Below are 26,603 nucleotides of genomic sequence, written 5' to 3' on the forward strand. Positions count from 1 at the left end.
AATAGATATTTTGTATTGTTATATATTGACCATTTCTTGACATAATGATCACAGTAAATGACTGTAAACTTGGATTTTTCACGAGATATCAGAATGCCGACCCATACAAATGTAAAGAAAGCAGTGGAATAATCAAAAAATCATTGTCTCCAGGGTAGATAAAACTACAGAAAAAGACCACTTTCTGAGTAATGTAAAGAAAGGGGTATGATGCGCACCTGAGAATTTGCAAATTGTATAAGCATGTAAGCCAGTGATGGTAGTTATATATTCTAACTTGATTCTGAAGTAAAACATTAAACAACGGGTATTTAAAACACTGAATAAAAAGGTAAAAGAAGATTAAGAGATCAATAGGATGTATTTTCATTAATTTGTTACTGCTTGCCTTTTTTTTCTTTATTAGTGTACCCCCTGGAAGGATAATGCATGTTGCACTACGAACACCAGCTCAGAAGCCCACAAAAATGAATCATACCTGTATAATTTTAACTGGAATCACTGTGGGGCAATGTCTGAAAAATGCCTGAAGCACTTCATACAAGACACATGCTTCTATGAGTGTTCTCCCAATCTAGGGCCATGGATCAATGAGGTAAGATGCTTTATTCTGGAGTTTTCCAATTCTAAACTATTCTTATTTGCTTTTTTTCATGTTTTTAAATGTCCCAACTTCTCTTCCCAACAGCTGGATTTACGAAGTTGCACATGTCAGTACTGGTAAGGAATTTTAGTAAGCAGATATTCAGTTGGTACTGTAGAATCAAAAATTTGGGGCCTCTATACATTCTATACTACAATCTGGTACATCTGCTACCCCTACTCCTACAAAACAGTTAACAACCATGATGATATCCCCACACAGTTCAACAAATATTTCACTGAAACAGTTAAAGCCCTAGCTGCAACCCAAGGTAACAGTTTCTGTCCTGACTTACCATCCATGCAAAATAGCATTACTATTCAAAATAATATCCCTCAATTTACTCTGCACCCAGTGTCAACCAAATCCATTCTAAAACTCCTCCACAAGCTTAAACCAACAACCCTGACTGCTGATAAATCTACCAGCAGAATTCCTGCAGCTAGCCGCAGAGGCCATAGCCTATCCTGTTGCTATTCTAATTAACAAACAACAGCCAAGACCAAAGTATCCACTATATGGAAGATCTCCCACATAATACCACTGCAGAAGGGTGGTAACTCCTTAGAACTAAATAACTACTGACCAATTGTTATTTTATCACCTTTATCAAAAATACTAGAAAGAGTTGTTCACACTCAACTTACGGACCACCTTGTATAAAACAGCTTGCTATCTAAAAATCAGCATGGCTTTAGACCTTTCCATAGCACTACAACTGCTCTATTGTCCTTTTCCAATAAAATTAACCTCCACAGAAAGAAGGGACAACTAGTTTCTGCCATTTGTTTAGATCTGTCTAAAGCTTTCGACATGGTCAATCATAATAGACTCCTTGATACACTATCCAACCTAAACATCAGCACCCCTCCATCTCATAGTTTAAAAGCTACATATCAGGTCATCAACAAGCAGTGAAATGGCAGAATGAACTATCCTCTCTCTTGCCTCTATCCCTAGGAGTCCCTCAAAGCTCCATACTTGGCCCACTACTCTTCTCACTATTTACCAATCAGCTATCATCCTCCACACCCAATGCCTCAGTAGTAGAATATGCAGATGATACCACCCTCACATGCACAGCCCACACACTAGATGACCTTCAATCCATCACACAAAAATCCTTCTCACTAGCAGAAACCTGGTTTACTAATCTTAAATCCTAATAAAATAAAACTTCTTCTTTTCATTCCTTGTAGATCCCCTCCTCCATATGACAACTTCTCCATAATATCCATCAACAAAACCTTGATTACCCCTACCTCCCACACCAAACTATTAGGTGTGGAAATAGATAGCAACCTCAGATACGACATTCACATAGCTCAAACCATCAAAAAAGTGCATAAAAAACTTGGCCTCCTCTACCGCAACTAGCAATTCTTACTAAACAAACCGAAGCCACGATAGCCAGGACATATCTGTTATCTACCCTCCTCTATACATCCCCAATACTAACCAACCTCCGCAAAACTGACCTAAACAAATTAGAATCTTGTTATAACAAGGTTGCTAGATTTGCTACCGTGACCACACATAGGACCCATCACTGCATGACTCTCAAACAACTTGACTGGCTTGAGCTACCACAGCAACTGAAACTCCATCAGCTATCAGTGGCACACAAGCTATATTACTACCCAACTAAAACCCCAACACTCCAGAATCTAATTACTCCTTATTCCACAACAAGAACATTAAGATCTTGTACCCAAAACCACCTAGACGTCATCAAACACAACAATGAAGCTGGGAAATCTCTCTTCAGCTATTCCATTTCCAAAGCTTGGAATGCTTTACCTTGTAACTTAACCTCCATTAGCTCCTCCACTCAATTCAAAAAGCCCATTATATGAATACCTGGTTATGCTCATGTGACTCCCCAGGGTAAATGCTTACTGAACAACCTACTCTTCATATAGACTCAACAGCAATGTAATCCATCTACCCCACTGGGGAAGAAATTCTCATCTGAGTGCTTTTGCTGTAATGAATGCATATTTTTTTAGTATGTACTGTGGGAAACTTATAAGAAATATATACCATTTTTATATTTACTGGCTATGAGCAAAAGCTCTCTCATCTGTTATGTTATATGTCATCTTAGGCCATTACTATGTATTAACTGCCACACAAAACAATGTATTAGTATTACCTCACTTTGTTCTGTTATATGTTATATTAGGCAATTAATTATGTATTGCTAGATATCAATTGTGGAAATGTTGTTGATTCATCCTTTTGATTTGATTATATATTTTTATCTGTAGCTTTTCTCCCTGGGCTTCCCCTGAAAATGGACATGTGTCCATTGGACTTTCCCGGTAAACAAATGTTAAATAAATAAATAAATAAATAAATAAAATATACTTTCCCAAATGATAATCCTGCTACCAAAAAAGGACTGAATTTGATTGCTAAAAAGGAAACAGGCTGTCAGTTACTATTCTCTGTACAAGACTAATATGCTTTCAGAATGAGAATTAATTGGGAGTACAGGATAACACTTCCCCTAATAAGAGGAAATTAAACATGTTTTAGAGACACTGTTAACAGGAGTAAATATGATTGTCCATATTTATTCTTCTGGTGAGCTACACATAGAGTTGATCTTGATTAGGAGACATGGGGCAGGAAAGCATTGCTCTCAACTTCTTTGCTCAAGAATCAGGGAAAATGCCAAAAATAATGGCAGGACAAAGACCTAAAATCAAGGACATTTTGATATATTACTCTAATTCACTACAGGTTTTAAATCAACGTGCATTTTCTGAACAATAAAAAATATGGAAATCTAACTGACAAATCCTCAGTGATTTACCAGAAATCACAAATTTTATGAAGGACAGGTTGAAAATATGAGGTAAAACAAAATCAGAAATGGTTGAGAGGTATGCAGGGAAGTACCTCTTCACATTTGACAAGTCGTCTCACACAAAAGGCTGATGTGCATCCTAGCACAAACACACACACACACATGTGCACACACACACACACACACACACACACACACACACACACACACACACACACACACACACACACAAATGTATACACAGTTACACAGTACCAAAAGAATGGGATAAAATTTCCATCTTGTCTGTCTATTTGTCACCACTTTCTCACAAATCCATCCCCCTCTCCCCACACCTCTGTACTACTACAACAACTATCAGAATTTCCAGAATTTTGCAGAATGTCCCAATTTTTTACCTCATATTTCTGGTCAGCTCCTCATAAAAGTTTTGGTTTTCTGGCAAATCACCAAGGATTGAAGTCACTAAATAATGACAGACCCTTGAATCCCAGTCTTCATATCCTTCAGAAAATGCATCCGAATGTAAAACCTGTTATTCTAGCAACTTTCAAAGTGTATAAGCTCAGTAGTTAAAATCTGTCCCCAATTTTGGGCCTTTGTCTCTCCTATTATTTTCAGCTTTGTCCAGAATTCTTGTTCTAAGAGATTAAGAAGTAGGACCATTCCACTTATCCGAACCCACCAACACCACCCTTAAACACTCAGTGTTTTATACTGTACTATTATCTCAGCATACTCATTCTACTTATCCACCACTTTTTCCATGAAAAATGTGCTTTATCACATCTAGCTTCAGATTAGTGCATTTAATGTGGACTATCCCCTCTCCTTCACCCTGTCCATCCTTCGTAAGTAAAATTCCTTGTGTGTCCCATGATTGTTTTATTACTCTCCTACATTCAAGTCAGTGCAACTCCAGATTTTTCATCCTCCTTTTTCACATCTCCTTCTTGATACTCATTCTGGTGCCTGACAAACTAGCACTAGTGACTGAATATCTACCTTGTATTAGTGACTTGTATATTGCCCTAGCTTTTTGGTATAGAAACTGATTTCTTGCTCACTGGCCTCATTAAAGAAATAATCTGCTTGCTGTCCACAGGAGATGATCTACATAGTAATGGTGGTAGTTTGGCTATGAACTAGTCATGGTATGGACTTTTAAGAAAAAAAAACATATTTAGTCAATTTTGACCAAAAAAATTTTCAATTCTAGACAGTTCTGCAACACTGGAAGATTCCTGGCCATGGCTGTTCAGAGAATTTTGAAATGTTTTCTCACATATTTGTTGATCCATTTTCCATTTTTTCCCTTTTGGTCTTCTTTCTCTTCTGCTGACCTTCAGTTCCTACCTGCTTCCCCTAATGACTCAATCATCATTTTCCTGTCAAAGCATACACAGCAAACTCAGGTTTCTGCAGATGAGCCACACCATTTAAGGTGGGAACTTCACCCCATGCCCACTAAACTAAATATACTAACTCTGATGATGTACTGCATCAGATATAGAATGAATACTTCATTTACTGGAAACAAAGCATTCCCTCTATCTATAAGGTAATGATACCTCTGTATTAATATAGTTAATCTGTGGGACTATCAGAGTGTAGGGGCACAGAAATACAAATTCTTTTATACCTTAATTAATTTTATTTTTTATTACTTTACTTTCATGTTTAGCAAATCAGTTTTAGAATTTGTGTACAATTCAGTCAAATATCTAATGCTCATTTAGCTATTATGTTACTTCACTAGACTATTCTGCTACAGATGAAACCATCAGTCGCCAAACTTGGGGGGAAGCAATCTTTACCAGTGTCAAGGATACATACATCTCTCTCGCTTAAACTCAAAGCTGAAATGCATTTTACGTGATTAAAAACAAGCAATTATCATGAAATAATATTTTCAGAGGCTTCATTCTTAATTGGATCCAGACTAATTAATTAGGCATTGTGTTCATCCTAGATATTAAAAAAATAATTTTCTTTCATAGGCGGTCAACCACAAAGATTAGATGCATAGCAAATCCCCTCCAAATATTTGGTACTTAGGAAAACTATCCAACATACTGTGAAAATTTTCCTGATTCCTGAGCCAGGAGCAAGTACACTTGTGTAAGTAAACTTACCATAACTGTGGATGCATTAGGAAAACTATCCAATATACTGTGACAATTTTCCTGATTGCTGAGCCAGGAGAAAGTACACGTAAGTAAACTTACCATAACAGATGCATGAATGATCACTGCTGCAGTAGCCTAAGCTATATGGCTATAACAGCCAGTTTCCAAAGCTTCAGGGCACATTCCACAGGCCCAAGCGGTTATGTCAAATCAAGGTGAGCTGACTAAAAAGACAGGTTTGGGTGCCAAGCCTTCCAGATCTTTCATGCCAGTAGAAATAGGGAAGCAGAGCCCTGAGAGGCCATTGTTAGGAACAACAACAAAAAACAAATGTCCACACCCTTTCATAAAAAACACCCTAAAAAACAAGGAGGATAGAGAATGGTAATGGCTACTACAGCAGTGATCATTCAAACATTTACAGTTATGGTAAGTTTACTTACACAGCTGCACTATGTTCTTCATATTGTGCACTGCTGAGGAGGCTAAGCCATATGGATCGATTACCATAGCTTAGAACAATTGGCTGGTGGATGGAGAAAGGACTGGGAGCCCCTGGAGAATGGTCCCAGCAAAGCTTGATCTAGACCTGGAAAAGGACTGTAGTTTTTAATGTTTTGTAAAAGTATGTACATAGGATCAAGTTGCTGTTTCCAAAATACTTAGTCCAACCCTTTCCCAAAAGCGTCAGGTGAAGCCAAAGGCCTGGTAGACTGTGGCTTGACCCTGCCTGGAATAGTTGTGTTCTGTCCTGAGACAACCATTTGGAAATAGTCTGCTTTGATACAGATTGTCCCCTCTTCTTACCTTCACAAGACATAACTGATCAGATGTTCTGAAAGATTTTGTTCTGCTGAGATAGTACCGGAGTTATCTGTGGATATCCAAAGTATGAAGTATCCTTTCTTCCTCGTTTTTGGGTTCAGGAAGGAACACACAAAGATAGATAGTTTGGCTTACAGTAAACTCAGATACCCATTTTAGGCATAAAAGAAGGATTAGTTCTCAAGGAAACCCAGTCTCTCTGAAAAATGAGATAAGGTGGACCCACCATAAGAGCTTGCAATTGAAATGCTGACACTTGAAATGCCTAGTGCTGACAAGCTGAAAAAAGGACCAAAAACACAGAACAGTGAATTTCTAAAATCCTTTGAACTTTTATCAAAAGCCTATTAAGGAAATCTCTCTTCAGCAGCAGAAAACCTCTGAAGGGCTTGGTGCCCAAACTTGTCTTTTAGTCATCTCAACTCAAGCTGACTAACTGTTTGAGAATGTGGGATGTGTCCTGAAGGGGCTGTTATTTCCTTTGCAGGATATAACCTATAAAGATTAGGCTACAGCTGCAGTGATCAATATCTGTATCCATGAATATTCATTGTCAGGGATCTCTCTTAATTCAGCATTAGCAACCTCCTACAAGATTTCTACCTAATGCTTTAATCCCTCGTACACCATTTTTTATAGTTCATTACACCCTTACCTTATTCTGGTATACTCATTCTTTCACTGATACATACATCATTCAGGTCATGATGGTAAGGGAGCTGAAGGCAGTAGTATTCAGTGGGTGTAAGGTACTGAAACTGTTGTTGGAAAGGACACTGATCTCTCAATGAATGTATACACACATACACGTGCATGCACACGCGCGTGCGCGTGCACACACACACACACACACACACACACACACACACACGCACACACACACGCACACACACACACACATACACACAGATTTTCCCTATATTTTATCAAGTTACAAGGGAAATCTGCCACAATATCTGCTCCTCTTCATACTGAGCTTCTAAACTGCACCAAAGCTACCTAGGGTTTTCCCATAATTGTTACTGCCACAGTCACTGGTAGCCAAAACAATAACCAAAGATTTTTTTATGAATCTAGTACACTCTACTGCTTTTGTTTTAATAAAGTCCAAGCAGCTAAAGCCTTTCTGTCCTTTCTGCACTCCAGTCATCTGTACTTTTTTCTTCCTATTTTATTATACTAACTGTTGTTCTACAAATTTGACTTGGCTCTATACATTAGTTACTTTATGTCTTATTTTTCCTCACTCACCTGTAAATCCATAATGGTGATAAATTACTCATGTAGTGTTTCAAAGGCTTCTTCACCACATAAATCTTCTGTTTACAACAACTTATTTGCCAAAAATCACAATTCTTGTAAATGATGCCCACATCCCTACACCATTTTCTAAGGCATTTTTCAGAAACATATTTCTCATTAAAGCCAGTTTCTATGCTGTCAAACACATTTACTGAAACGTGTTCCAAACTTACTTTGTCAACATTTCATCAAGTTTCAAACTTCCACATTTCATGACTACTAAATTAAAGACTCAGCATAAATGTTATTGAAACTTTTGAGTTTTAGCTATCCAAAAAAAAAATTAGCTTTCAAAATGAAGTGACTGCTGAGGATGACCAACTTCTATTCAGTACCAAAATATCTCCCACTGTTTCCTGCTTACTGTTATCTTATACAAGCAAAACCCATTTCACTGCTGTTGATTTTTTTTTTTTTTTGATACAGACAATAACTTTGTTACTCCTGGTTCAGTTTCTAAGTTACACATTTTTCTTGTCCAAAATAAATGAAAATTCACTCTCAGTCCACTTAGTCCTAGAGGTGTCAACACCCTTGCCCAAATTTCATTTTTGTCTGGTGGCACAGCTAATCCTTTGTAACTTATGTACATAACATTCATTCTTGGTGCAAAGGTTGCTTCTATTCTTGCTTGTCCTAGTGCCTCAGCATAGGACATTTTTCCTCTAGCTGTCTGTCTCCTTTACACTTTAGACCAGACAACTTTAGTTAGACAGCAAAACCTAGTGTGCAACCTTCTGAAGCTGTGCTGGTCTCTTCAGCCTTTAGGTCAGGCACACCTTAAAGTGCAGTCTTATTTTCACCGTACAACTGCCAGTTATTGCACACTTACGGATTATTTCTAGTATTTGCTGGTCTTATTTACTGTTGAAAATACTGTGTTCCTACACTTTAGGCTCCTTGCTAGTGTTTTTAAAGTTATTAGAATAGGTCTGCACTCTAGTGGCAGTAGAGGGTAACCTGGTTCATTCTGTACTTAGGAATCATTGATGAAACCGTAGAGCATGTTAGTGTGATTGGCCAGTGGACTAGTTTGCTTGTTAATTGATTTTCAGTGCCTGTATAAAGTCATCACATTTGTGTAATATACAACAGTGATTAGCAGTGCCCTGTATAGACGTATGCATTTAGAATCTCATCTTCCCTATAAAACTATCCCTACAAGTTCCTGAGTACATAGTTGCTAGACAGGCACCTAGTTTGCCTGAAGGGAAACATTGCTTTGTGAAAAGACAGTAATTCTTACACAAACAGCACCCAAACAAACCTGCTGTAAATTCCTCTAGTTACATCTTACCATGGTTACATACAGTGGAGCATAAAATCAACAGTTTCACTTAAATAGCACTTTAACTAACCTATTTTAACCCTGCTAGGGTAGCCCACTGTATAAATAATTGGAACCATAGAGTTGTACTTTCCTACTGTCTTTGTAGTCAGCTTGGTAGAAATGGGCATCCTGAGACAATGTAGAAATTCTTTCATGTTCTCTGACAACCAGTTAATTCTCAAACAATCTCAATATAACTGGAGGCAAGGATCTCGCATATAGACACTACCAAACAGGTTGTCAGAAACACAGAACACCAAACAATATCTACTACACATGCCACAGGACAAACATATAGACCTACATATGCTGAGGCTCTTAAAAATAACCTGCCCAATCCTGAAAGGTTTCTCAGATGCAGTAATTACAATAAGTATCCTCAGTGATGTCAGAAACATTGCAAATGCTCTGCCCACCACAACACATACAGCCATAACTCCAGGTGTCTCAACATCTAAGCCCATATGGCAAGAACACTACAGAGCCTAATATTTTGGTCACAGAAGACTCCATTTTGAGACATATTGATGTCCCACTAACCAGAATGAAGAAGAACAGGATCATGGTTAGCTGCCTATCAGGAGCCAGAATCTGCCAGATCATGCATGCACCCAGGTCACTGAACCTCAGGTAACAGTATCACTTAGTAATAGTTTATTGTGAGCATAAATTACCTGAAACATACCTTCCTGAACTATATAAAGTGCGACATGATGGTGCTCTCTGACTGTGTCCCAGGCAGGTATGATCTTAACATTCAGCAGCATTCTAACTTCATTAAGGATGATACCACAATATGAACAAAAGGTAACTGACTTTAATAACTGGATTAATTTCAGGTGTCATTCGAAGATGGTACAATATTTGTCAACCTGGGAGGATATGGTTGGCAGACCATGCTGCTTCAACAGGGATGGTCTGTACCTGTCCTCCTGGATTACAAATATCACCTAAAACCTTGTCCATCCCCATAGTGCCATTTTTAGGCAATTCCAACCTGATAAACATTTCCATATAGCTCAACTAACCCAGGAAAATCTAAAGGTGCTATTACTCAATGCCAGGAGTATAAACAAAATGCTCCACACTCTGCAAGCTCTCCTCACCCAGAGAATGTAGACATTTGTCTAGTTACTGAGACATGGTTTAAAGCTGCAGGGAGCACCCCAGTAATGCAAGGCTATAATGCCTATCACACATTTAAACCAGATATTGCGCAAAGAGTGACAAAGGACACAATTTACACAAACACAACTCAAGGCTGATTAAACAGTTTAATACACTTGAGTTTATCCACATCCAACTCACCATTAGCAAACTCACAGATCATATCCTTACAAGCTATAGGGTCCCTCTGTGACACAGGAAACCCATGCTACTAAATTAAATGAACTGGAGTCACTCTCTGTTCAACCTCACAATTTACTCAAGGGCAACGTCAACTACCCCACTATAAAGTGGAACTCATATATGACACCACACATGCAAAACCAGAAATTCCTGGACTTTGTCAACACCTAGATGCCCTAGACCAGTTAGTCCATATCCCAAGTAGAGACAGCAACATCCTTGATCTGGTCCTCACCAACATAAGGAAACACTGCACCCCTCAAGTGTAATGCTCTCACTGGTGTCAGACACTAAAGCTGTCTCCTTCGAAATAAAAATAAAACCTGTGACCCCAACTAACCCTGGAACATTCTGCCTACTATTAACTGATATCCTTTCAAAATTCCAAGCCTCTCCAAACCCAGAGAACACTGCTGCCTGTTCAGAACTGTTCACACAATCTCTTTACAATCATGTAAACAACAGCAAAGAGGCAGCTGTACCCACCCAAAATAAGCACAGGACAAATTCAAAAAACAAGCCCCTCTGGTGGAGTCCCAACATCAGTAGATTGTATAGTAAAAGAAAAATATAACAAAGGTTCCTTACAAAAAGGGTGCAGGATGTATACACAACACCCTATGCTGATCACCTCAAAGCCCTGTCTCTTTATAGGTTCATAGGTAAGTACTAGGCTATCTGCCCAAGGGCATCTATAAGCCTAGCCAGAATGTGTTGGCTTTCGCCGCTCCCTTAGATTAGTTCCCTGTGCCTCTGTCCAGCAGAGCCATTAGTTCCCTGTGCCTTTGTCCAGCAGAGCCACTGCAATGATCCCCGAGGTAAATTGTCTGTTTCCCATCCACTCATCAAGGTTTCTTTTGAAGAGTGTTAATGAGGAGCTCTGCCTAATGTAGACTGGAATCCTGTTCCAAAGCATGGTGAGTCTCTGGGACAGGAATCTATCCCTCCAGCACGTCCTATGTATCATTGTGGTAAGGTTTAGATCCTTAGAGCGTGTGGCTCTTGGGGATTTGTTTTTTTTTTTTTAGGTGGAGCATGTCTATCAGTTCTAGGTTGGGCATGGCCTTGTATGTCAGGCAGAGATCACCTCTTGTAAGTGGTATGCAACCAAGTACAGCTGGAGTTTCTTCAGTTGGGCTGCACAGGTCATCTGTTTGAGGCCAGTAATCCTCTTGGTGAGGTACTTCTGTGGTCTTTCCAGCTGTTGCAGGTGTCTTGTAAGGTATATCCCAAATGGGGAGTTGAACTCTATGATGGGTGTGATGAGTGATGAGTAGAGGGGCACAATAACCTCTTTTGTTCTAGATGCGAACACTTTTGTGATTAGGTGGGCCACATAGACTGATTTTCTAACCACCTTGGCAATATGATTATCAAAGGAGAGATTATCTACTTGGGTCCCCAGATCCCTTATTACATTTTCTGTATTTAGGGGACTACCACGTATGTGGTTGTTCACGGGTACTTTATTTCTTCCAAAGGGGATGACTATGCACTTTTTGGCATTTAGCTTGAGGCCATAATCTGTATCATACAGACTTCTGAGAGGTGATATTTTCTTGGTATACAAGGCATCCCTGGACCCTGTTTTGATGAACTTTTTGCACATCCTCAAAACAAACAGCATGAGAACTATTAAATTAAAAGACCCAAATTTTGCTTGTGACATAAGCAGGACATGTTGAAGAGGTGGTTATGTTTCTCAGAGAATTCCCATTCTCTGGAACAGGCTCCCCATCTCTGTGAAGCAGAGTTCCTTGCTATCTCTATTTAACTGCAACTTGGACCAATGGATGGGTAAGTGGAAATTTCCCATGGTCTGGCACTTATCTATGTCTCTGATGGACAGAGCCAGTCAGTAAATCACCCCTTATATAAATAAAATTTGTGGGTCACATTTGGTTTGCACAGCTAGGCTTATAAGGGCCCTAGTGGTCATTAGCCTAGTATACACTTATGAACCTATGACCAAAAACAAGATCTGCAAAGCCAACCAGGGTAAGAACTCCCTCATTAAACTAAATAAGGAACTCAGGGTACTAATTAAGTCTATCAAATCCAAATTTAAGGTAGAAGTCATCTCCCAGAAAAGGACAATTAAAAGGCATTCTTAAGCTATGCCTGCAACCTCAAAGGCAATACACAACAATGTCCTGAGAAAATTGTAAATGGAGTCACCGATACTGAATTGGAGTATGCAACAAATCTACTGGCCTATAAATTCAGCTCCAGTTTTTATACCACTTTTCCCCCAGGACACCTCTCAAGAAATGCCCTCCACCATAGCTCGCCAACTATCACTAGAGAACAGATCCTCAATGCATTTTTCAAAGTCAAGCACATGGTATTGAATGGCCCCAATAATGTCCTAGGATGCCTCATTAATAGCATGAAACTTTACCTACCAGGACTACTAGAATCACTATTTAACTGCAGCATCCAAACAGGCTTGGTTCCAAGCAAATGAGGATGGCAACTGTTATCCCTCTGCACAAGGGTGTGCCATCTACATACCTGGGAAACTGTAAGCCCATAAGCCTAACTACTCGTATATGTAAAGCTATGGAAAGAATTATAATGGATATGATAAATAACAGCAAAGGAAACCTTCAGACAGTGGATCCAACCAGTTTGTTTTTTGTCAAAAGCAGGTCATGCCTACTTAACCTGGTGGACTTCTTTGAGAAGGTCACCAAAGCAATGAACAGGGACAAAGCTGTACATACTGCCTGCCTTGAACTGGCCAAAGTATTTGACATAGTACCCCCACACTCAGATATTGTAGACAAATTCACAAAATTAGGTATAAACCCACATATCACCCATTGGATAGACAGATGGTTCATAGATAGGTTCTACTATCCTGACTTCTTCGGTCCTACCTCCAAAGAAAGTCCAGTCTCTAGCAGAGTCCCTTGGAGCTCAGTGCTCAAACCACTCCTTTTTAGCATATACTCCTCTGAAGTCAAGGCTGAAATCAAATGTCTGGCACCTGTATCCCTGTTAGACAGAGGCAGCTTGTAAATAACTGACCTCCCATGCCCAAGTTATAGCCCCCTTATAAACATCTTATTGCATTCAAAGCTTGTCAAATACATTGAGAAGCATGGCTAGACCTAAAAATAAAAAAAAAACCTAGAGTCATTATCCTATGCATCTATGAACCACTTGGACTCAAACATTACTGAAATCACTCCACTTTCACATTTATTTTGTCCAATTGCCATATCATTTACAACTTCACTGAAATTCTCAGTAGACACAGTTACAGGCTTCAATAAATAAATAAATCATTTCTAGTCACTTACTCCAGTAAAAGAAAAAAAAATGTAAAGGAATTTACTTCCTTGGTGTTTAGGCCAAATCTCACCTAGGCAGTATAATGTATATTTATTTATCTATCCTTTGTTGACCAGGTTAGACTCTTTTCTGGGTGACCCAAGGTGGCATTTATATTACTAAGGTAAATTTGGCCAGAGAATTGGGGAACCTCCCTACTCTTTTTGATAGGTGCCGTGGGATCTTTTACATCCACCTGAGCTACCACCAACTCGGGCAGATGGGACCTCAGTTTAACATCTCATGTGAAGGATGACACACTAAGGAGTGCAGCACTGCGGTGTCAGCAATCCTTCCACCTGTTGTGGGACTAGAACCCACAGCCTTCTGCACCAAAGCTGAGTGTGCTGTGTATTTTTCCACTGACACTGGTACTAGTGAGGTATCTCTGTCAAATATGCTATACGTTTTGGAAAAATACAATCAACAAACGTATGGGAATAAAAAATTAAAATGCAATAAAGTAATAAACAAATAAGTACTTAACATCAGGTAGTAATCTAATTTCTGTAAAGTAAGTAAAACAACTTTGAACTTAGCATACCTATAAAATTAGTCCTCCCAGGAAAGAGGAGGAGGACTTTTTGTACTGGTTTATTATTCCCTCTCATAATATTCTACCAGTCTTATTTTGATCCCAAACATGATCACTGATGTTGGACATGGAAATCCAGTCATTGTACTGAGAGGCTTCCCATCTATCATACTGATACTACAGAGACATAGAACAGGAATATATACAAACTACATTTCTGTATAATATGCTATATTTTACTGAAGGGTGTGGTAGTCCTGTTTTACCCTAGAAATTACATGACAGAATAAGTAAAATGATGAGCAAGGTCACATTTTAGCAAGTTATTAATATCCTAATATATCCTCCACTGCTACAACAAACTTTCACTACATATCAAGAAGAGTAGCACCCATTCCACATTCATGGCGAACCTTGATAATTGGATGGGTGGCCTTGAATTTTCCCCCAGTCTATCTTGTATCACCCTCCTTGAGGCTGGAGGAAACTTTTGAATATGTTTACTAGCTAGGCCTGTAATAGTCAGTACACTGATTATCTACTACTATACCACCAGTCTGCACACTGATTGTCCAGTACTTACCTGTGAAACTATGAATCAATTTCTGAAGATCCTGCCAGAAGTGAAAGGGTGAATGCGGATCATGACTGTCTCTCTACCTGCTTTACTATGCTGACTGATTTAAGCAAACAGTGAACTGTATTTATAATATTTGCAACAGATCCTAAAATGCCAGCACTGCAATTGCCAGTTCACATTTCTTGATAATGCATGTCTAACACATGCATCAATAATACCCTCCCACCATGAAGGCATGCATACAAGGCTTAATGTACAAGTATGACAGCACATTGCAGACTGTATATATATATATATATATATATATATATATATATATATATACACACACATATACACATTTTGATGGTAGTATGCATTCAGCCTATCCTAGTTCAAACTATTCAGTGTCCATAACACTGAAAGCAGTACCTTCATACAATGTCATATCTTACTTGAAAATACACTTGCTGTGAGACATTATGTGGGGTATAGCTCTGGATCTTACATAAAACTGTATCATAAAACAAAATGATGTTATTTTGCCTTTCAGACTGACACCAGCTGGCGTAAAGAGCGCATCACAGATGTACCTCTGTGTCAAGAGGACTGTGACCAGTGGTGGGATGACTGCAAGAATGACCAAACATGCAAAGAGAACTGGCACAAGGGCTGGGACTGGACAACAGGTCATATAGTCATTCCCTATTCTTTTTTTTATTAAACCAGGGTTTGAATCCTTTACATATATATATATATATATATATATATATATATATATATATATATATATATATATATATATATGTTCTATATTAATTAGTTCTATATTAGTTCTATATCAATGCATTTATTTATAATGTATTTATTTATTTTGCGATGGTGCACATGGACTGGTTCTACGGACCATTATTAGGTACGACAGACCAAAAGTAACACATAAACAGCAATAAAAGCTACCATATTAAAAAAAAAACAGCAACAAAGACTGTACAGCTGAGCAGTGACATTATAATTTAACTGGTTGTTTAATCAGTTCAAGAAATAGTAATATATATGAAATATTGGGGTGAAATAAGATCAATTTGCACAAAGTTTTGAATGATAGTAATATGAAGACAAACTGCTGCAGACAACAATATAAAGTAATTTGTATGATAAACTGAAATGGTTAAAAAAGGGAAATGATATTTGTAAAACAGCAACAGGACCAACTGGATTATACTGCTTTACAGAATAGCTAGCTAACATCAAACTTGATGGGTTCAGCAACCACACCTATAAACTTTGACGGTTGACATAATTCCCTTCATAACATGTATCTCCAAAACACATACACACACACACACACACACACACACACACACACACACACACACACACACACACATTCTCGCACATTTCAGGCCAGATCCTATTCCTACTATGTGAAGCAGACACTTACTCCCTTCTTACCCTTTAGGCTTCAGTTCATAAGAGCAGGTACGAAAGTGCAATCTGGAAAGGGAAGTCAGACTATTTTCAGGAGCTCTCCGGTGTCAACATGCCATCATGCATGATGTCCTTCCCTCTGTCCTGGTTAGGCTGAGGCTGACGCAATCAATAAACAGCTGAATGGTGGTCCTCCCCAGGATGCACACTACCTGCAGAGACATTCCTCCCTCTCAGCTTTACATCACTGGAACAAGCAATTAAGCTTCTGAATTAAATAAAAATATGGCTTGACAAAGCATCCAGAACTACTACAACCCTTGTCCTGCAAAAAAGGATCATAAGCAGATCCATCCCTAAGGGGCCTTTTTGAAAGGAGGTCTCAGTACACTACTTTATGTGGCACACTCAACATTAGAACTCAGTAATAACATATGTATCTTCATAAGATGACATTATCTATTTGTTGGAAGGAGGTCTCAACACACTACTTTCCATGACACACCCAGTGTTAGAACTCAGTAACAACACATGAATTTCCATAAAAGTTTTTCTTTCTTAACTTGAATATAGGCTCCCAATTTTTGCTTCTGCCTCCAAGAAAAATATTGCCACAGTCAAGATTATCTCTAACAGTGCCTGCCAATTCATTGCAAACTCATCATTTTGTGAGCATTGCTGTATCACCCAAGAAAAAGTGAAATGGCTACCCATAAAACAAAAATTTAACTTACTTTTAGGATACCAACTCTACAAACCGATCCATCTCCACACATTTACTCCCCTTGCAGCTAGACTACATGAAAAAAAACGTGTCTTACAACCTGAGACACTACTCACAAGCCACATCAACTCTCATTACCCCTAGAACCAAACTCCACAGCACTCCACATGCTTTGCACTCTCAGGCACCTACTCTTTGGCAAGCTGTCCCCATCAGCATTAAGGAAGCCAGCGCTTATTCCAAATTCAGAATGCAGCCCAAAAAACACTTCTTCATCCAAGCCAAATGCTCCTGCTTCAACAGAGGACATATAACCTAACCCATCTTCTTTCTGAGTCTCTTCTCCTCTCTCAAGACTCACTGAAGATTGATCCACTTTAGAAACTAATGTATACACTGTACATTTTTACACTCTGCTTGACTGTAACTTGCATTGTGCTTGTTCAGTGTAATGCATACACACAGGTTTTTGGTCAATATTGATCAGTGTACTACCCTAGTAAACAAATATAAATAAATACATAAGATCTCTCCTAGCTAAAGTCCTGGACAGGGTGGTCTCTTAACCAGCTTGCAATCTTTTTCAGTCATCAGGGTCTCTTTTCAGTCATGGCTTCCAGTTAAGCCATGAGGCTAACACTGCCCTGATCAAAATCATAACCATTTTACACTAGACATAATGGTGACACTCAGGTGCACTCCTTTAATGTTTTAAAGCATTTCATACATTGTTTGAAAGACACCTCCTTTATACTCACATCTCAGCTTCATCAGTTTGCTGCTTTCTGGCTGCATTGTCATCTGTCCACTAGGATTACGAGCCAAGACTGACACTACCATCCTAGAACCTCCTTGGGTACTGGTAGATGTTCCTCAAGAGCTATTTCTTGGTCCCATCTGTTAAATGCATATGTGAATAAATTATGGAAAAACTGGGGCATTCTGCATGTAAAGCATACCCTGTTGTACATCTCCACTGATATATGCACCGTTAAAGCCAAACTGCAGTAGGAACTCCACACTCTGAGGCAGTACCTATGGAATAGAATGCTGACCACTGTCTTTACAAGATGAAGGCCATCCTATTTGGTAGTCCAAAGTGGAACTTGGACAATTTTCTACCAGTATAAAAGCAATAGATGAAACACAGTCAGGTAATCCAGATCTTCAAATACCTGGGATTTTTTTTTTTTTGATCTGCAGCTAGTTTCTTGCAACCATACAGAATACACATTAAAAAAAACAAAAACAAACAAGAAGTTTGAGCACTTCTTGACCACCAGTCTGTAAGCTCTTGTCCAAGCAGACAGGGACCCATCCTCTGAGTGTCAAAGGGGTCTACATAGATTTGCCAACCTCTGCTACTAAGTAGTGAAATATATTATGGGGTCCAGGAAGAGATGGCACTACTGATCCAAGGGTGTCCTAAATCTGACTGGTTAACTATGCAGCATGTATATACAACTCACAACATCATATAAGTTGCTATAAAACTCCTGCAATCATCTTGTTGGTCTCCTCAATTTCTATTAGCCCCAAGGATACCAAGATTTTGACGCAAACACAGTCTATCCCAGAAAAGTGCAAAGCAAAATGCCAGATACTTCATTAGTACATCCTTCAAGAGGCTCTTCATTCATTTTGTTTGGGCTTCCTAGGGTGACTCAGAATAGGGAATATCCCCTCTGTGACCATTACTGTTAGGGTTATTTCAATGAGACTACAGCTAATTACTTACAGTCATTCTTGAAGCCAATGGTTATGGGACTATATTATCTGAAAACTACTAAAAGATTTTTGTAATTGTTAAATATGTGAATGTATCAGAGACAGACTTTTTATTATCATTTCACATTTGTGTCCTATATTCAAATATTGAACATGAAGCTGATGTGAATGTTATTGTGTTAGCACAATAATAAAAAAGTAATGTACCCATCACATAAATAATTTCTTTGCTAAAGTGTGTCCTTAACAAATATGCATTATTTGAACAAGAAATGTTATTCAGAAATTAGGAACAGCAATGAGAACTACAGTGGCACCCATATATGCCTTTCTAGCTTATAAAGAATGGAAAAATTTGAAATGCACAGCAAGTTTTAATGAAAATGTTAAATTACTGTTTTGATAAAAATTATTAGGATTAAATGAATTGTGTGGAATTACTGAATAATTGCAATTTAGCATGAACACAGCATCAGTTTTGGTGACACACTGTTTTTGTACATGGTGATATGTAAACATGGCATTAATTTGGCAGTGCACATACATAAAACAGTAGTAGTGAATACCAGTCTCCGAGTTTTAATAATAATCATCTATGTTATGCAGTTAAAATATTCTCAAGGGTAACTAGGGATATGCTTGACAGATATGAAACAGAAACAAGTTTAGAGGATATGAAAGATGTTTTGGAAACAGGCTGAGATTTATTGTATACAACACTGGAAAAGTAACTTTGTAACAATGCAAGAAGTGATATACATATGGAAAGTAAATAAATGGTGTACAATTCATTCTGAATTATGTGAAAGATAGGACAAATACTGAAAACATTATTAGGGCTAGCTGCACCTTAACCTCAAATTTTAATCTGGCTAAGGTGGTGGGTAATGTGCCAGTTTTCACATATAGCTGTAAAATGAACCTACTAGAAATTCTACTAAAACACATTACCAGGTTTCATTATCTGCTAAAAAGAAAGGAGCATTCAAATGTCACAAATATAGCTCATTAGGTTCTTAAACAGGTTGTGATTTATTTTTTATGTAGAAACTGGTACTTCATCCTGCATTCGCAGAACTACAGGGAGTATATAAATCACCCTATTGTATTGTCTTTTTACATGGGCAAGACAGCGAGAAGTATTTATTTTTTGAAACACTTGATAAAGTAATTTAGAAAAAAATTTTTTTCAAATGCATACATATTTTTTGTCAAGATGGTGCTTTTGAATTTGTATCTACAAATTTAAAAAAGAAGTCTTTAGGGGCTGAGTGTGGTAATAAGTTATTGGAATTCTAATTCTAATTAAAATGGCATTGCAAGTTGGATGCAAGCATTTTATTGAGGAGTCTTCTACAAGAACACACTTGTTCGCTGCTACTTATTCATAAAGGCAAGTGCTCTAACTCTAAGCAGTATGATCTTAATTACTTAGCCCTCTTGACATCCTACTCTAGACAATTAACTATACAGTCCTACCAGATCACTAACTCTAACCTTAAAACTCCCACCCAGTTTCTAACAAGAGTCCTTACTCCCTAACCTTAAAACTACAGTCCCACTCCCACTCCATGAACCTAAAACCCTACCTCGGCTCCCTAACCCTGAAGTCCCCAGTCATTCCCTAAATCCAAAATTTCACCTCCCCTCCCTAACTCTAAAATCCCAGATATCTCCCTAGATCTAAAACTCTACCCCCCACACCTAAAATCTCTGATTGCTCCCTAAACATATAACCCAATTCCCCCTCCCTAATCCCCAAAGTCTCTGAACACTTCATGCATTTAAAACTCAACAATCTCCTCCCTAAACTTATACTCTTGTATCACTCCCTAACCCTAAACATCCTTCATGCTTCCTAAATCCAAAACTCTCCTGCCACTCACTAACCCTAAAACTTTTCTCCTGCTCCCTAATGCTGGTGCCAGAATCACTGAAGCTTACTACTTTCTGGAACTTATTCTTATCTGACATGTGAGATATAGCCATCTGCACAGGCATCAGATTTTCCCCACTGTCTTAACTTCTATACAGCTGCTAGCAGAACTGCTTTAAGGTAACTAAACTGGGTAATTTCTTGCTCCCATATCATATATGAATTCTAAATATGAATTCTCGCAATAGCTCACCCATGACCATGTGCTTTCTACAGCTTTCCTGCTGTAATTTCTCAACTCTGCTGATATGCATATGCTGTTCACTTGTTATGGCTTTGCTTTACGCTACAGTGTATATGCTAGTATGTCATACAACCCCATTCTTCTCCAGTCTTTGACTGGATGACTCGTATAGAGACTGTCAATACTACCTTGCCTAATGCATATTAAATTCAAACTATGTTGCTATATTACTTCACCATTTACCTATGCTGTAGAATTTTTTTATATAATTTTTCCCTCCTTTTGCCTGCCAACCATCACCTGTCATACAGGCAGTCATCAGAGTTTTTTTTTTTTTGTCTTTAGGTCTCTGTCCCCAATCCCTGGTGGCTGATACAAACACCCATATCATGACAGAACAATCTACTCCCTCCTTTGACATGTGTGCTCCCATATACATGCTTACAAGTGTTACTTTCTCTGTCTTGGATTACCAAGCCCAAGTCCCCGGATCCCATGATCAGGCTTGTACAAGAGCAGTTTGGCCAACCAGGGCTTACATTTTTCTTGGAATGTGAAAATAAACCAGAGTACCTAGTGAAACATGTGACAGATGTGCAGAGTCCACAAGGCACTGCACCTGAGAAATTAACCAAGTCCTGTGCGGCTGACACATTAACCAGTGCACCACTGCCACTCTATGTGACTGAATAAATTAATAATACCTAGTTAAATATAAATAAATAAATAATAGTAATAATAATAATTAAACATTCCAGAGATTTGTGGCAGAGTACATAGAAGGCTGGCAAGGAACGCATTCATATTTTGCATGTCATTTAATGAATTTATTTAGCTGTGTATGAGCCCTTAATCATTTATAGCAACAACCAGAAAATGGAATGCCACTTTTCCTGGAAACTGCCCATTAAACAACTGCTGGGGAACAAAGAATATTTAAATCAGCTCTACCACTGCAGACTGCATTAAAGGAGTGCTGTGGGCAAATTTGTATGTGTTTTCTAGCAGACCATGCACTATAAAACAGACACCCAATGTGGCTAAGTAGACAGGAGCAGAATACAGGAAACTAAGAACCATTCACGTTTAACAAATGATGAAGAAAGTAATACAACTGTTTTTTTTTTTTTTAAGTACTTTTGATAAGAATGAAGTAATGCATAAGGAAACCATGATCACTTGATTAACAAATCATCTAAGAAACTAGTACTACAAACTGCACTATAGTTACAAAGTCTGAAGGGTGAACAGTGCCATTCTAATTCTAAAGAAATAACATAAAATCTGCCTTCTCATATATCACTGTATCTGTACTACCTTAAATAGTGCAGTGAGAGATAATGATGGTAAAGTGGGTCAGGAGCCAGCATTAACCAGACATTTGAATACAGTACTCAGATAAACTGCATTTTTACAAAATGGAGACAAGGTCAAGTTCTTAATTACTCATAATAAAGAAGCCGCATTTGGTGTAGTGAGACTATTCAATATTTTAACCATTTTGCTTTGCATTTAACTCAGAATATTCACATTTCACTAGGCTGATTTAGTGAATATGTTTACGTTTTTTTCAATTCTTTATTTAGGCTATTCAAAAGTTCTTAGTTGCTGATAATTAAGAAACCACAGCTGGTCCAGTGACAGTATTCAATATTTTTAACCATTTTCTTTGTACATAACTCAAAATATTTAATCTTCAATAGACTGATTTTGTGTAGGTTTGTCTTTCCATTTGTTAATTTAAGCTATTCAGTAATATCAGTGTGCCAGCTGATCTGTTTGATTTGCATGTCAAGCTTAAACTTTATTCTACATATGCACACGGTTACATAGACTGCAGCTACAACTTGCAGTATGCTGTGAACTCTGTGCTCATCTCTTTTAGTGTTACTGAATCATATTCTCATTACTTCTTTGTCAGAATTAGAAGTTACCAGTGCCTGACCTGTCAATTTATTGTTTAATTCCTTTTTCTCCTCACCCTAGAATTTTTTCTCTTTTGCCCCTTTTTGTCCACACTCCCATATATGCTATCCTTTCTATTCTTCCCTAAACCCCTATGTTTATTCTCTTTCTCTAGATCCCAACTACCAATTAAGTATTCTCTCACTTACTTCTATGGCCCTCTCATTTCTCTTTATCTGTTTTGCATTGTGATCTCCCATACTATTTGTTCCTGTACCCTCTTTATAGGTTACATGCTTTTATTTTTTGACTTGTAAAATTTGGGTGAGGTATATTCCTAAATATATATATATATATATATATATATATATATATATATATATATTTATTTATTTTTTTTAAGTATTGCATTTGTATTATCAGTGCATAGATGAGAACTGCAACTTTAAGTTAATATCATTATGATTTTTATTACTGATGTTATGTTTGTTATTGATAAAGTCTTTTATCATCACTATAATAGTATTATGGTTGGGTCATCAATCATAACCGTTTTTTTACATGTTCAAAAAAGGAATTCCAAGAAATTTGCCTCAACAGCATGAAGCTTAAGACAAAGATCATGGAATACGTTTTGAGAACATATGAATGACTGAAGTTATGACTACAGACCAACCATACCTCTCAACTGTCCAGATCTTCACAGAAGGTCCACATTTTTGCCTCATATATTCTTTTCTCTTCCTCATAAAATTTGTAGCTTTCTGGCAAATCACTGAAGACTGAAGTCACCAAATAATTAAATACATTTGAGTTTTAGACGTGATATTCTTCAGAAAATGTGCGCTAACACAAATTCTGTTATTTAATCAACTTTCTAAGTTTATAAGAGTAATATTTAAAATCTCTCCCTATTTTTAGGCCTTTGTCCCCTCATTATTTTAGGCTTTGTCATGATTTATTGCACTAAGATGTTGAGAGGTATGATGTTCCAATCATAATTTATTTGCAACAAATGGGGGAGTTGTATCAACTCCAGTATATTACCAGATTTAAAATAAACTGTGGCATAGTGAACTATCTATCATATTTAAAAGATGTAACACACTGCTACATAAATGGTGGCCAGAAGCAATGTATACCTCTAATTTTATATAGCCCACCTAATCATGAAGGGATTCACATCTAGATCAGGGGAGGTCATCGTGCCTCTTTACTCATCCCTCATAAGGCCCATGATTGAGTACAATGCCCCTTTTGGGAAGTACCTTACCAGACACCTGCAGCAACTGGAAAGACCCCAAAAGTACCTCACCAAGAGGATCAAAGGGCTCAAACAGATGCCATATGCTGCCCGGTTAAAGAAACTCCAGCTCTACTCAGTGGCATATCGCCTGCTCAGAGGCGATCTGTGCCTGACGTATAAAGCCATGTCCAACCCGGAATTAATGGACATGCTGCACCTCAGAAAATCCAAATCCCATCGAGCTACACGCTCGAGAGACTTGAACCTCAGCACTGAAATAAATAGGACATGCTGGAGGGACAGATTCATAACCCAGAGGCTCCCTTCACTCTGGAATAAAATCCTAGTCCAGGTTAGGCAGAGTCCCTCATTGACTCTCTTCAAGAGGAATCTTGATGAGTGGATGGGAGATCGTAGGTTTACCCCGGCTATCACTTCTGTGTCACTGTTAGACAGAGGCACAGTATACTAACCTCAAAAAAAGGCATAGCAAAATTAATTTAAAATGGGTGGCGAAAGCCAAACACACTCTGGCTAGGCTTATAAATGCCCTAGGGCAGATAGCCTAGTATGTACCTATGAACCTATGAACCTAATTAAGCAACAGCTGCTTTAAAAGCTCTTAGGTAGTTTGTTATGCCTTCCTTTTTTTGTTGGCAAGGCAGCATAAAGTATGTTACAATTTCTAAAGCTGTCAGAAGGTTCATGTTGCAGTTCTGTGGACAGTACTATGTCAGAGCAAGAAGCTCACTAATACCATATGCTCATAAGTAAACACCTCACTGTAAAGACATTTGTTAATAGTGAGGTGCTTACATATAAACCTCACAATAACAAGGTTATTTTATTCTTAACTTTGGCGCACAATCAGTATGCTCCAGGAATCACATATATTACATATACTTTTTTAAATTAAAGTTCGAAAATGCTTGTTGAAACCTGCTATAGTGTGACAGCACTGCACTGACCTTTTTACATAGAGCTTTTCTCCTTCGGAAAGCCATAGCAAGGGCAGGGGGAGAGGCAGACACCGTCCGTGAGTGCAAGATGTTAGGGAGAAAGATTGTTGTTGTACAATAAGCATGATTAGTTCCTTTAAGGAGAAGCTGTATTCACTTAATCAGCCAAAAGCACAATCACAGCTCCTTTAATGAATGACATTCAGTGTTTGTTTCAGTAGCAAGGAAATGTTTCCTACAGTTTAGCAAAGCTGCTGAGAGGTACTATGTAGCTTACACAATTATGTTAGCAATTCCTGCTTAGTTTGATAATCCATTTTTTTGTACTGGTTATTTGCTATATCAAGAAATGAGGTTGCAAAGAGTTAATATTTTATGCAGCACATATATCTACATAATAGCTCCTCACTTAGGTTCTGAAGGACTTTTTTCCTGAAATTAGTTGAGGAGGGGGCACCATTTAGATGTTAACTACAATAATGTTTAAACAATCAAGCTAGGGCAAATCCCTCTCTAGAAATGATTTCATCATAAGTTAAGCATTACCTAATAATCCCACATGGCAAACCAACATACACAGTAAACCAATACACAAACATAACTTGTGAACTTAAGTGACTCTGATTTAATCAGAACCACCTCTGTGGCAAAATCCATACCACTAAGGTCAGTTCCTGGCACACAGAGATAAAGTACTGGCTGAAACATAGATGATACTGGATCAGTTAATGAACTAGGAATTGCAGGAAGCAGTGAGGGAGGCTAGGAATGAGTGGGTGAGTAACTGACACAGGCTGCTGCAGTTGCAGTGCCTACCTGAGAGAGACTGTACAGCAAGCAAGATTGTCTCTACCAAGATGTGTTGTTGTGCTGACATAGCAGCATTCATTGCACATGTAATGGAATGTGTATGCAAACAGGGGAAGGCTTAGCAGGTGTAGAAGGCACAGACATATGTCAACACGAATTAGCTGCCAGGGGTGGGTCTAGAGCCAGAAAATAGAACATCAGTCATTGTCGACTGGATGATAACTGAACTTTGAATGGGTCTTACCAAGGTGATGAGGAATAAATTGGCAGGTTGCAGCAGAGGTTGATGTCAAGAGGCATGGGTCAGAAAAAATACCACTATGAGGAAGGGCAATTAGTTCAGATCCCCATCTAAGGAAATACACTGCTATCCAGACTGTGTACTGGCAGCCATCAGTTTAACAGTAGTTATTCTACACAATCAGACACAAGCACTGTCTTCTAAGACTTACTGAATATCTTAGTACTTACTCAGAGTAAATATTTTTAATTTCTTACAAAATAAGGAAAATAATTCTCATCCCCTCTTTAATACTGAATTAAAACAACATTGAAGTGGTAATGTTTGGTATCAATATGAAATCCCAAAATTCAAGACATCTTGCCAAAATTTCTCTTAATTTTGAAACAAGTTCAAAATCTCATCAGCAGTACAAATCTTTTATATAAAAATAAACTACTGTGACTCATTAATAACCCACTAATGCTCTGAAAATAATGAAATAAACTGGCAGGTAAATCTACCAATGACAATAACATAACCCATAATCAGAGTAAACCACAGCCACAGACCCAACTGATATTGCCAGACTTCTAACCTCACATTTTTCAAATCAGTCCTTCATCTCCACAG

The 26,603-nt window shown here is 38.1% G+C and overlaps 1 protein-coding gene across 3 annotated transcripts in view; it reads left to right on the forward strand.

The window, feature by feature from the left end:
- The window catches only part of LOC122803415 (folate receptor gamma-like), a 288,397-nt gene that overhangs the window by 254,261 nt on the left and 7,533 nt on the right, over positions 1-26,603 (forward strand). For all 3 annotated transcript variants that reach the window (XM_044073021.1, XM_044073022.1, XM_044073020.1), the window contains exons 3-4: positions 407-595; positions 15,381-15,516. In XM_044073021.1, the coding sequence (XP_043928956.1) occupies positions 407-595; positions 15,381-15,516 (325 nt within the window). The remainder of the gene's footprint in view (positions 1-406; positions 596-15,380; positions 15,517-26,603) is intronic.

Source organism: Protopterus annectens, chromosome 5.part1, assembly GCF_019279795.1.
Source record: "Protopterus annectens isolate FY-2018-M chromosome 5.part1, PAN1.0, whole genome shotgun sequence".
Taxonomy (NCBI): domain Eukaryota; kingdom Metazoa; phylum Chordata; order Ceratodontiformes; family Protopteridae; genus Protopterus; species Protopterus annectens.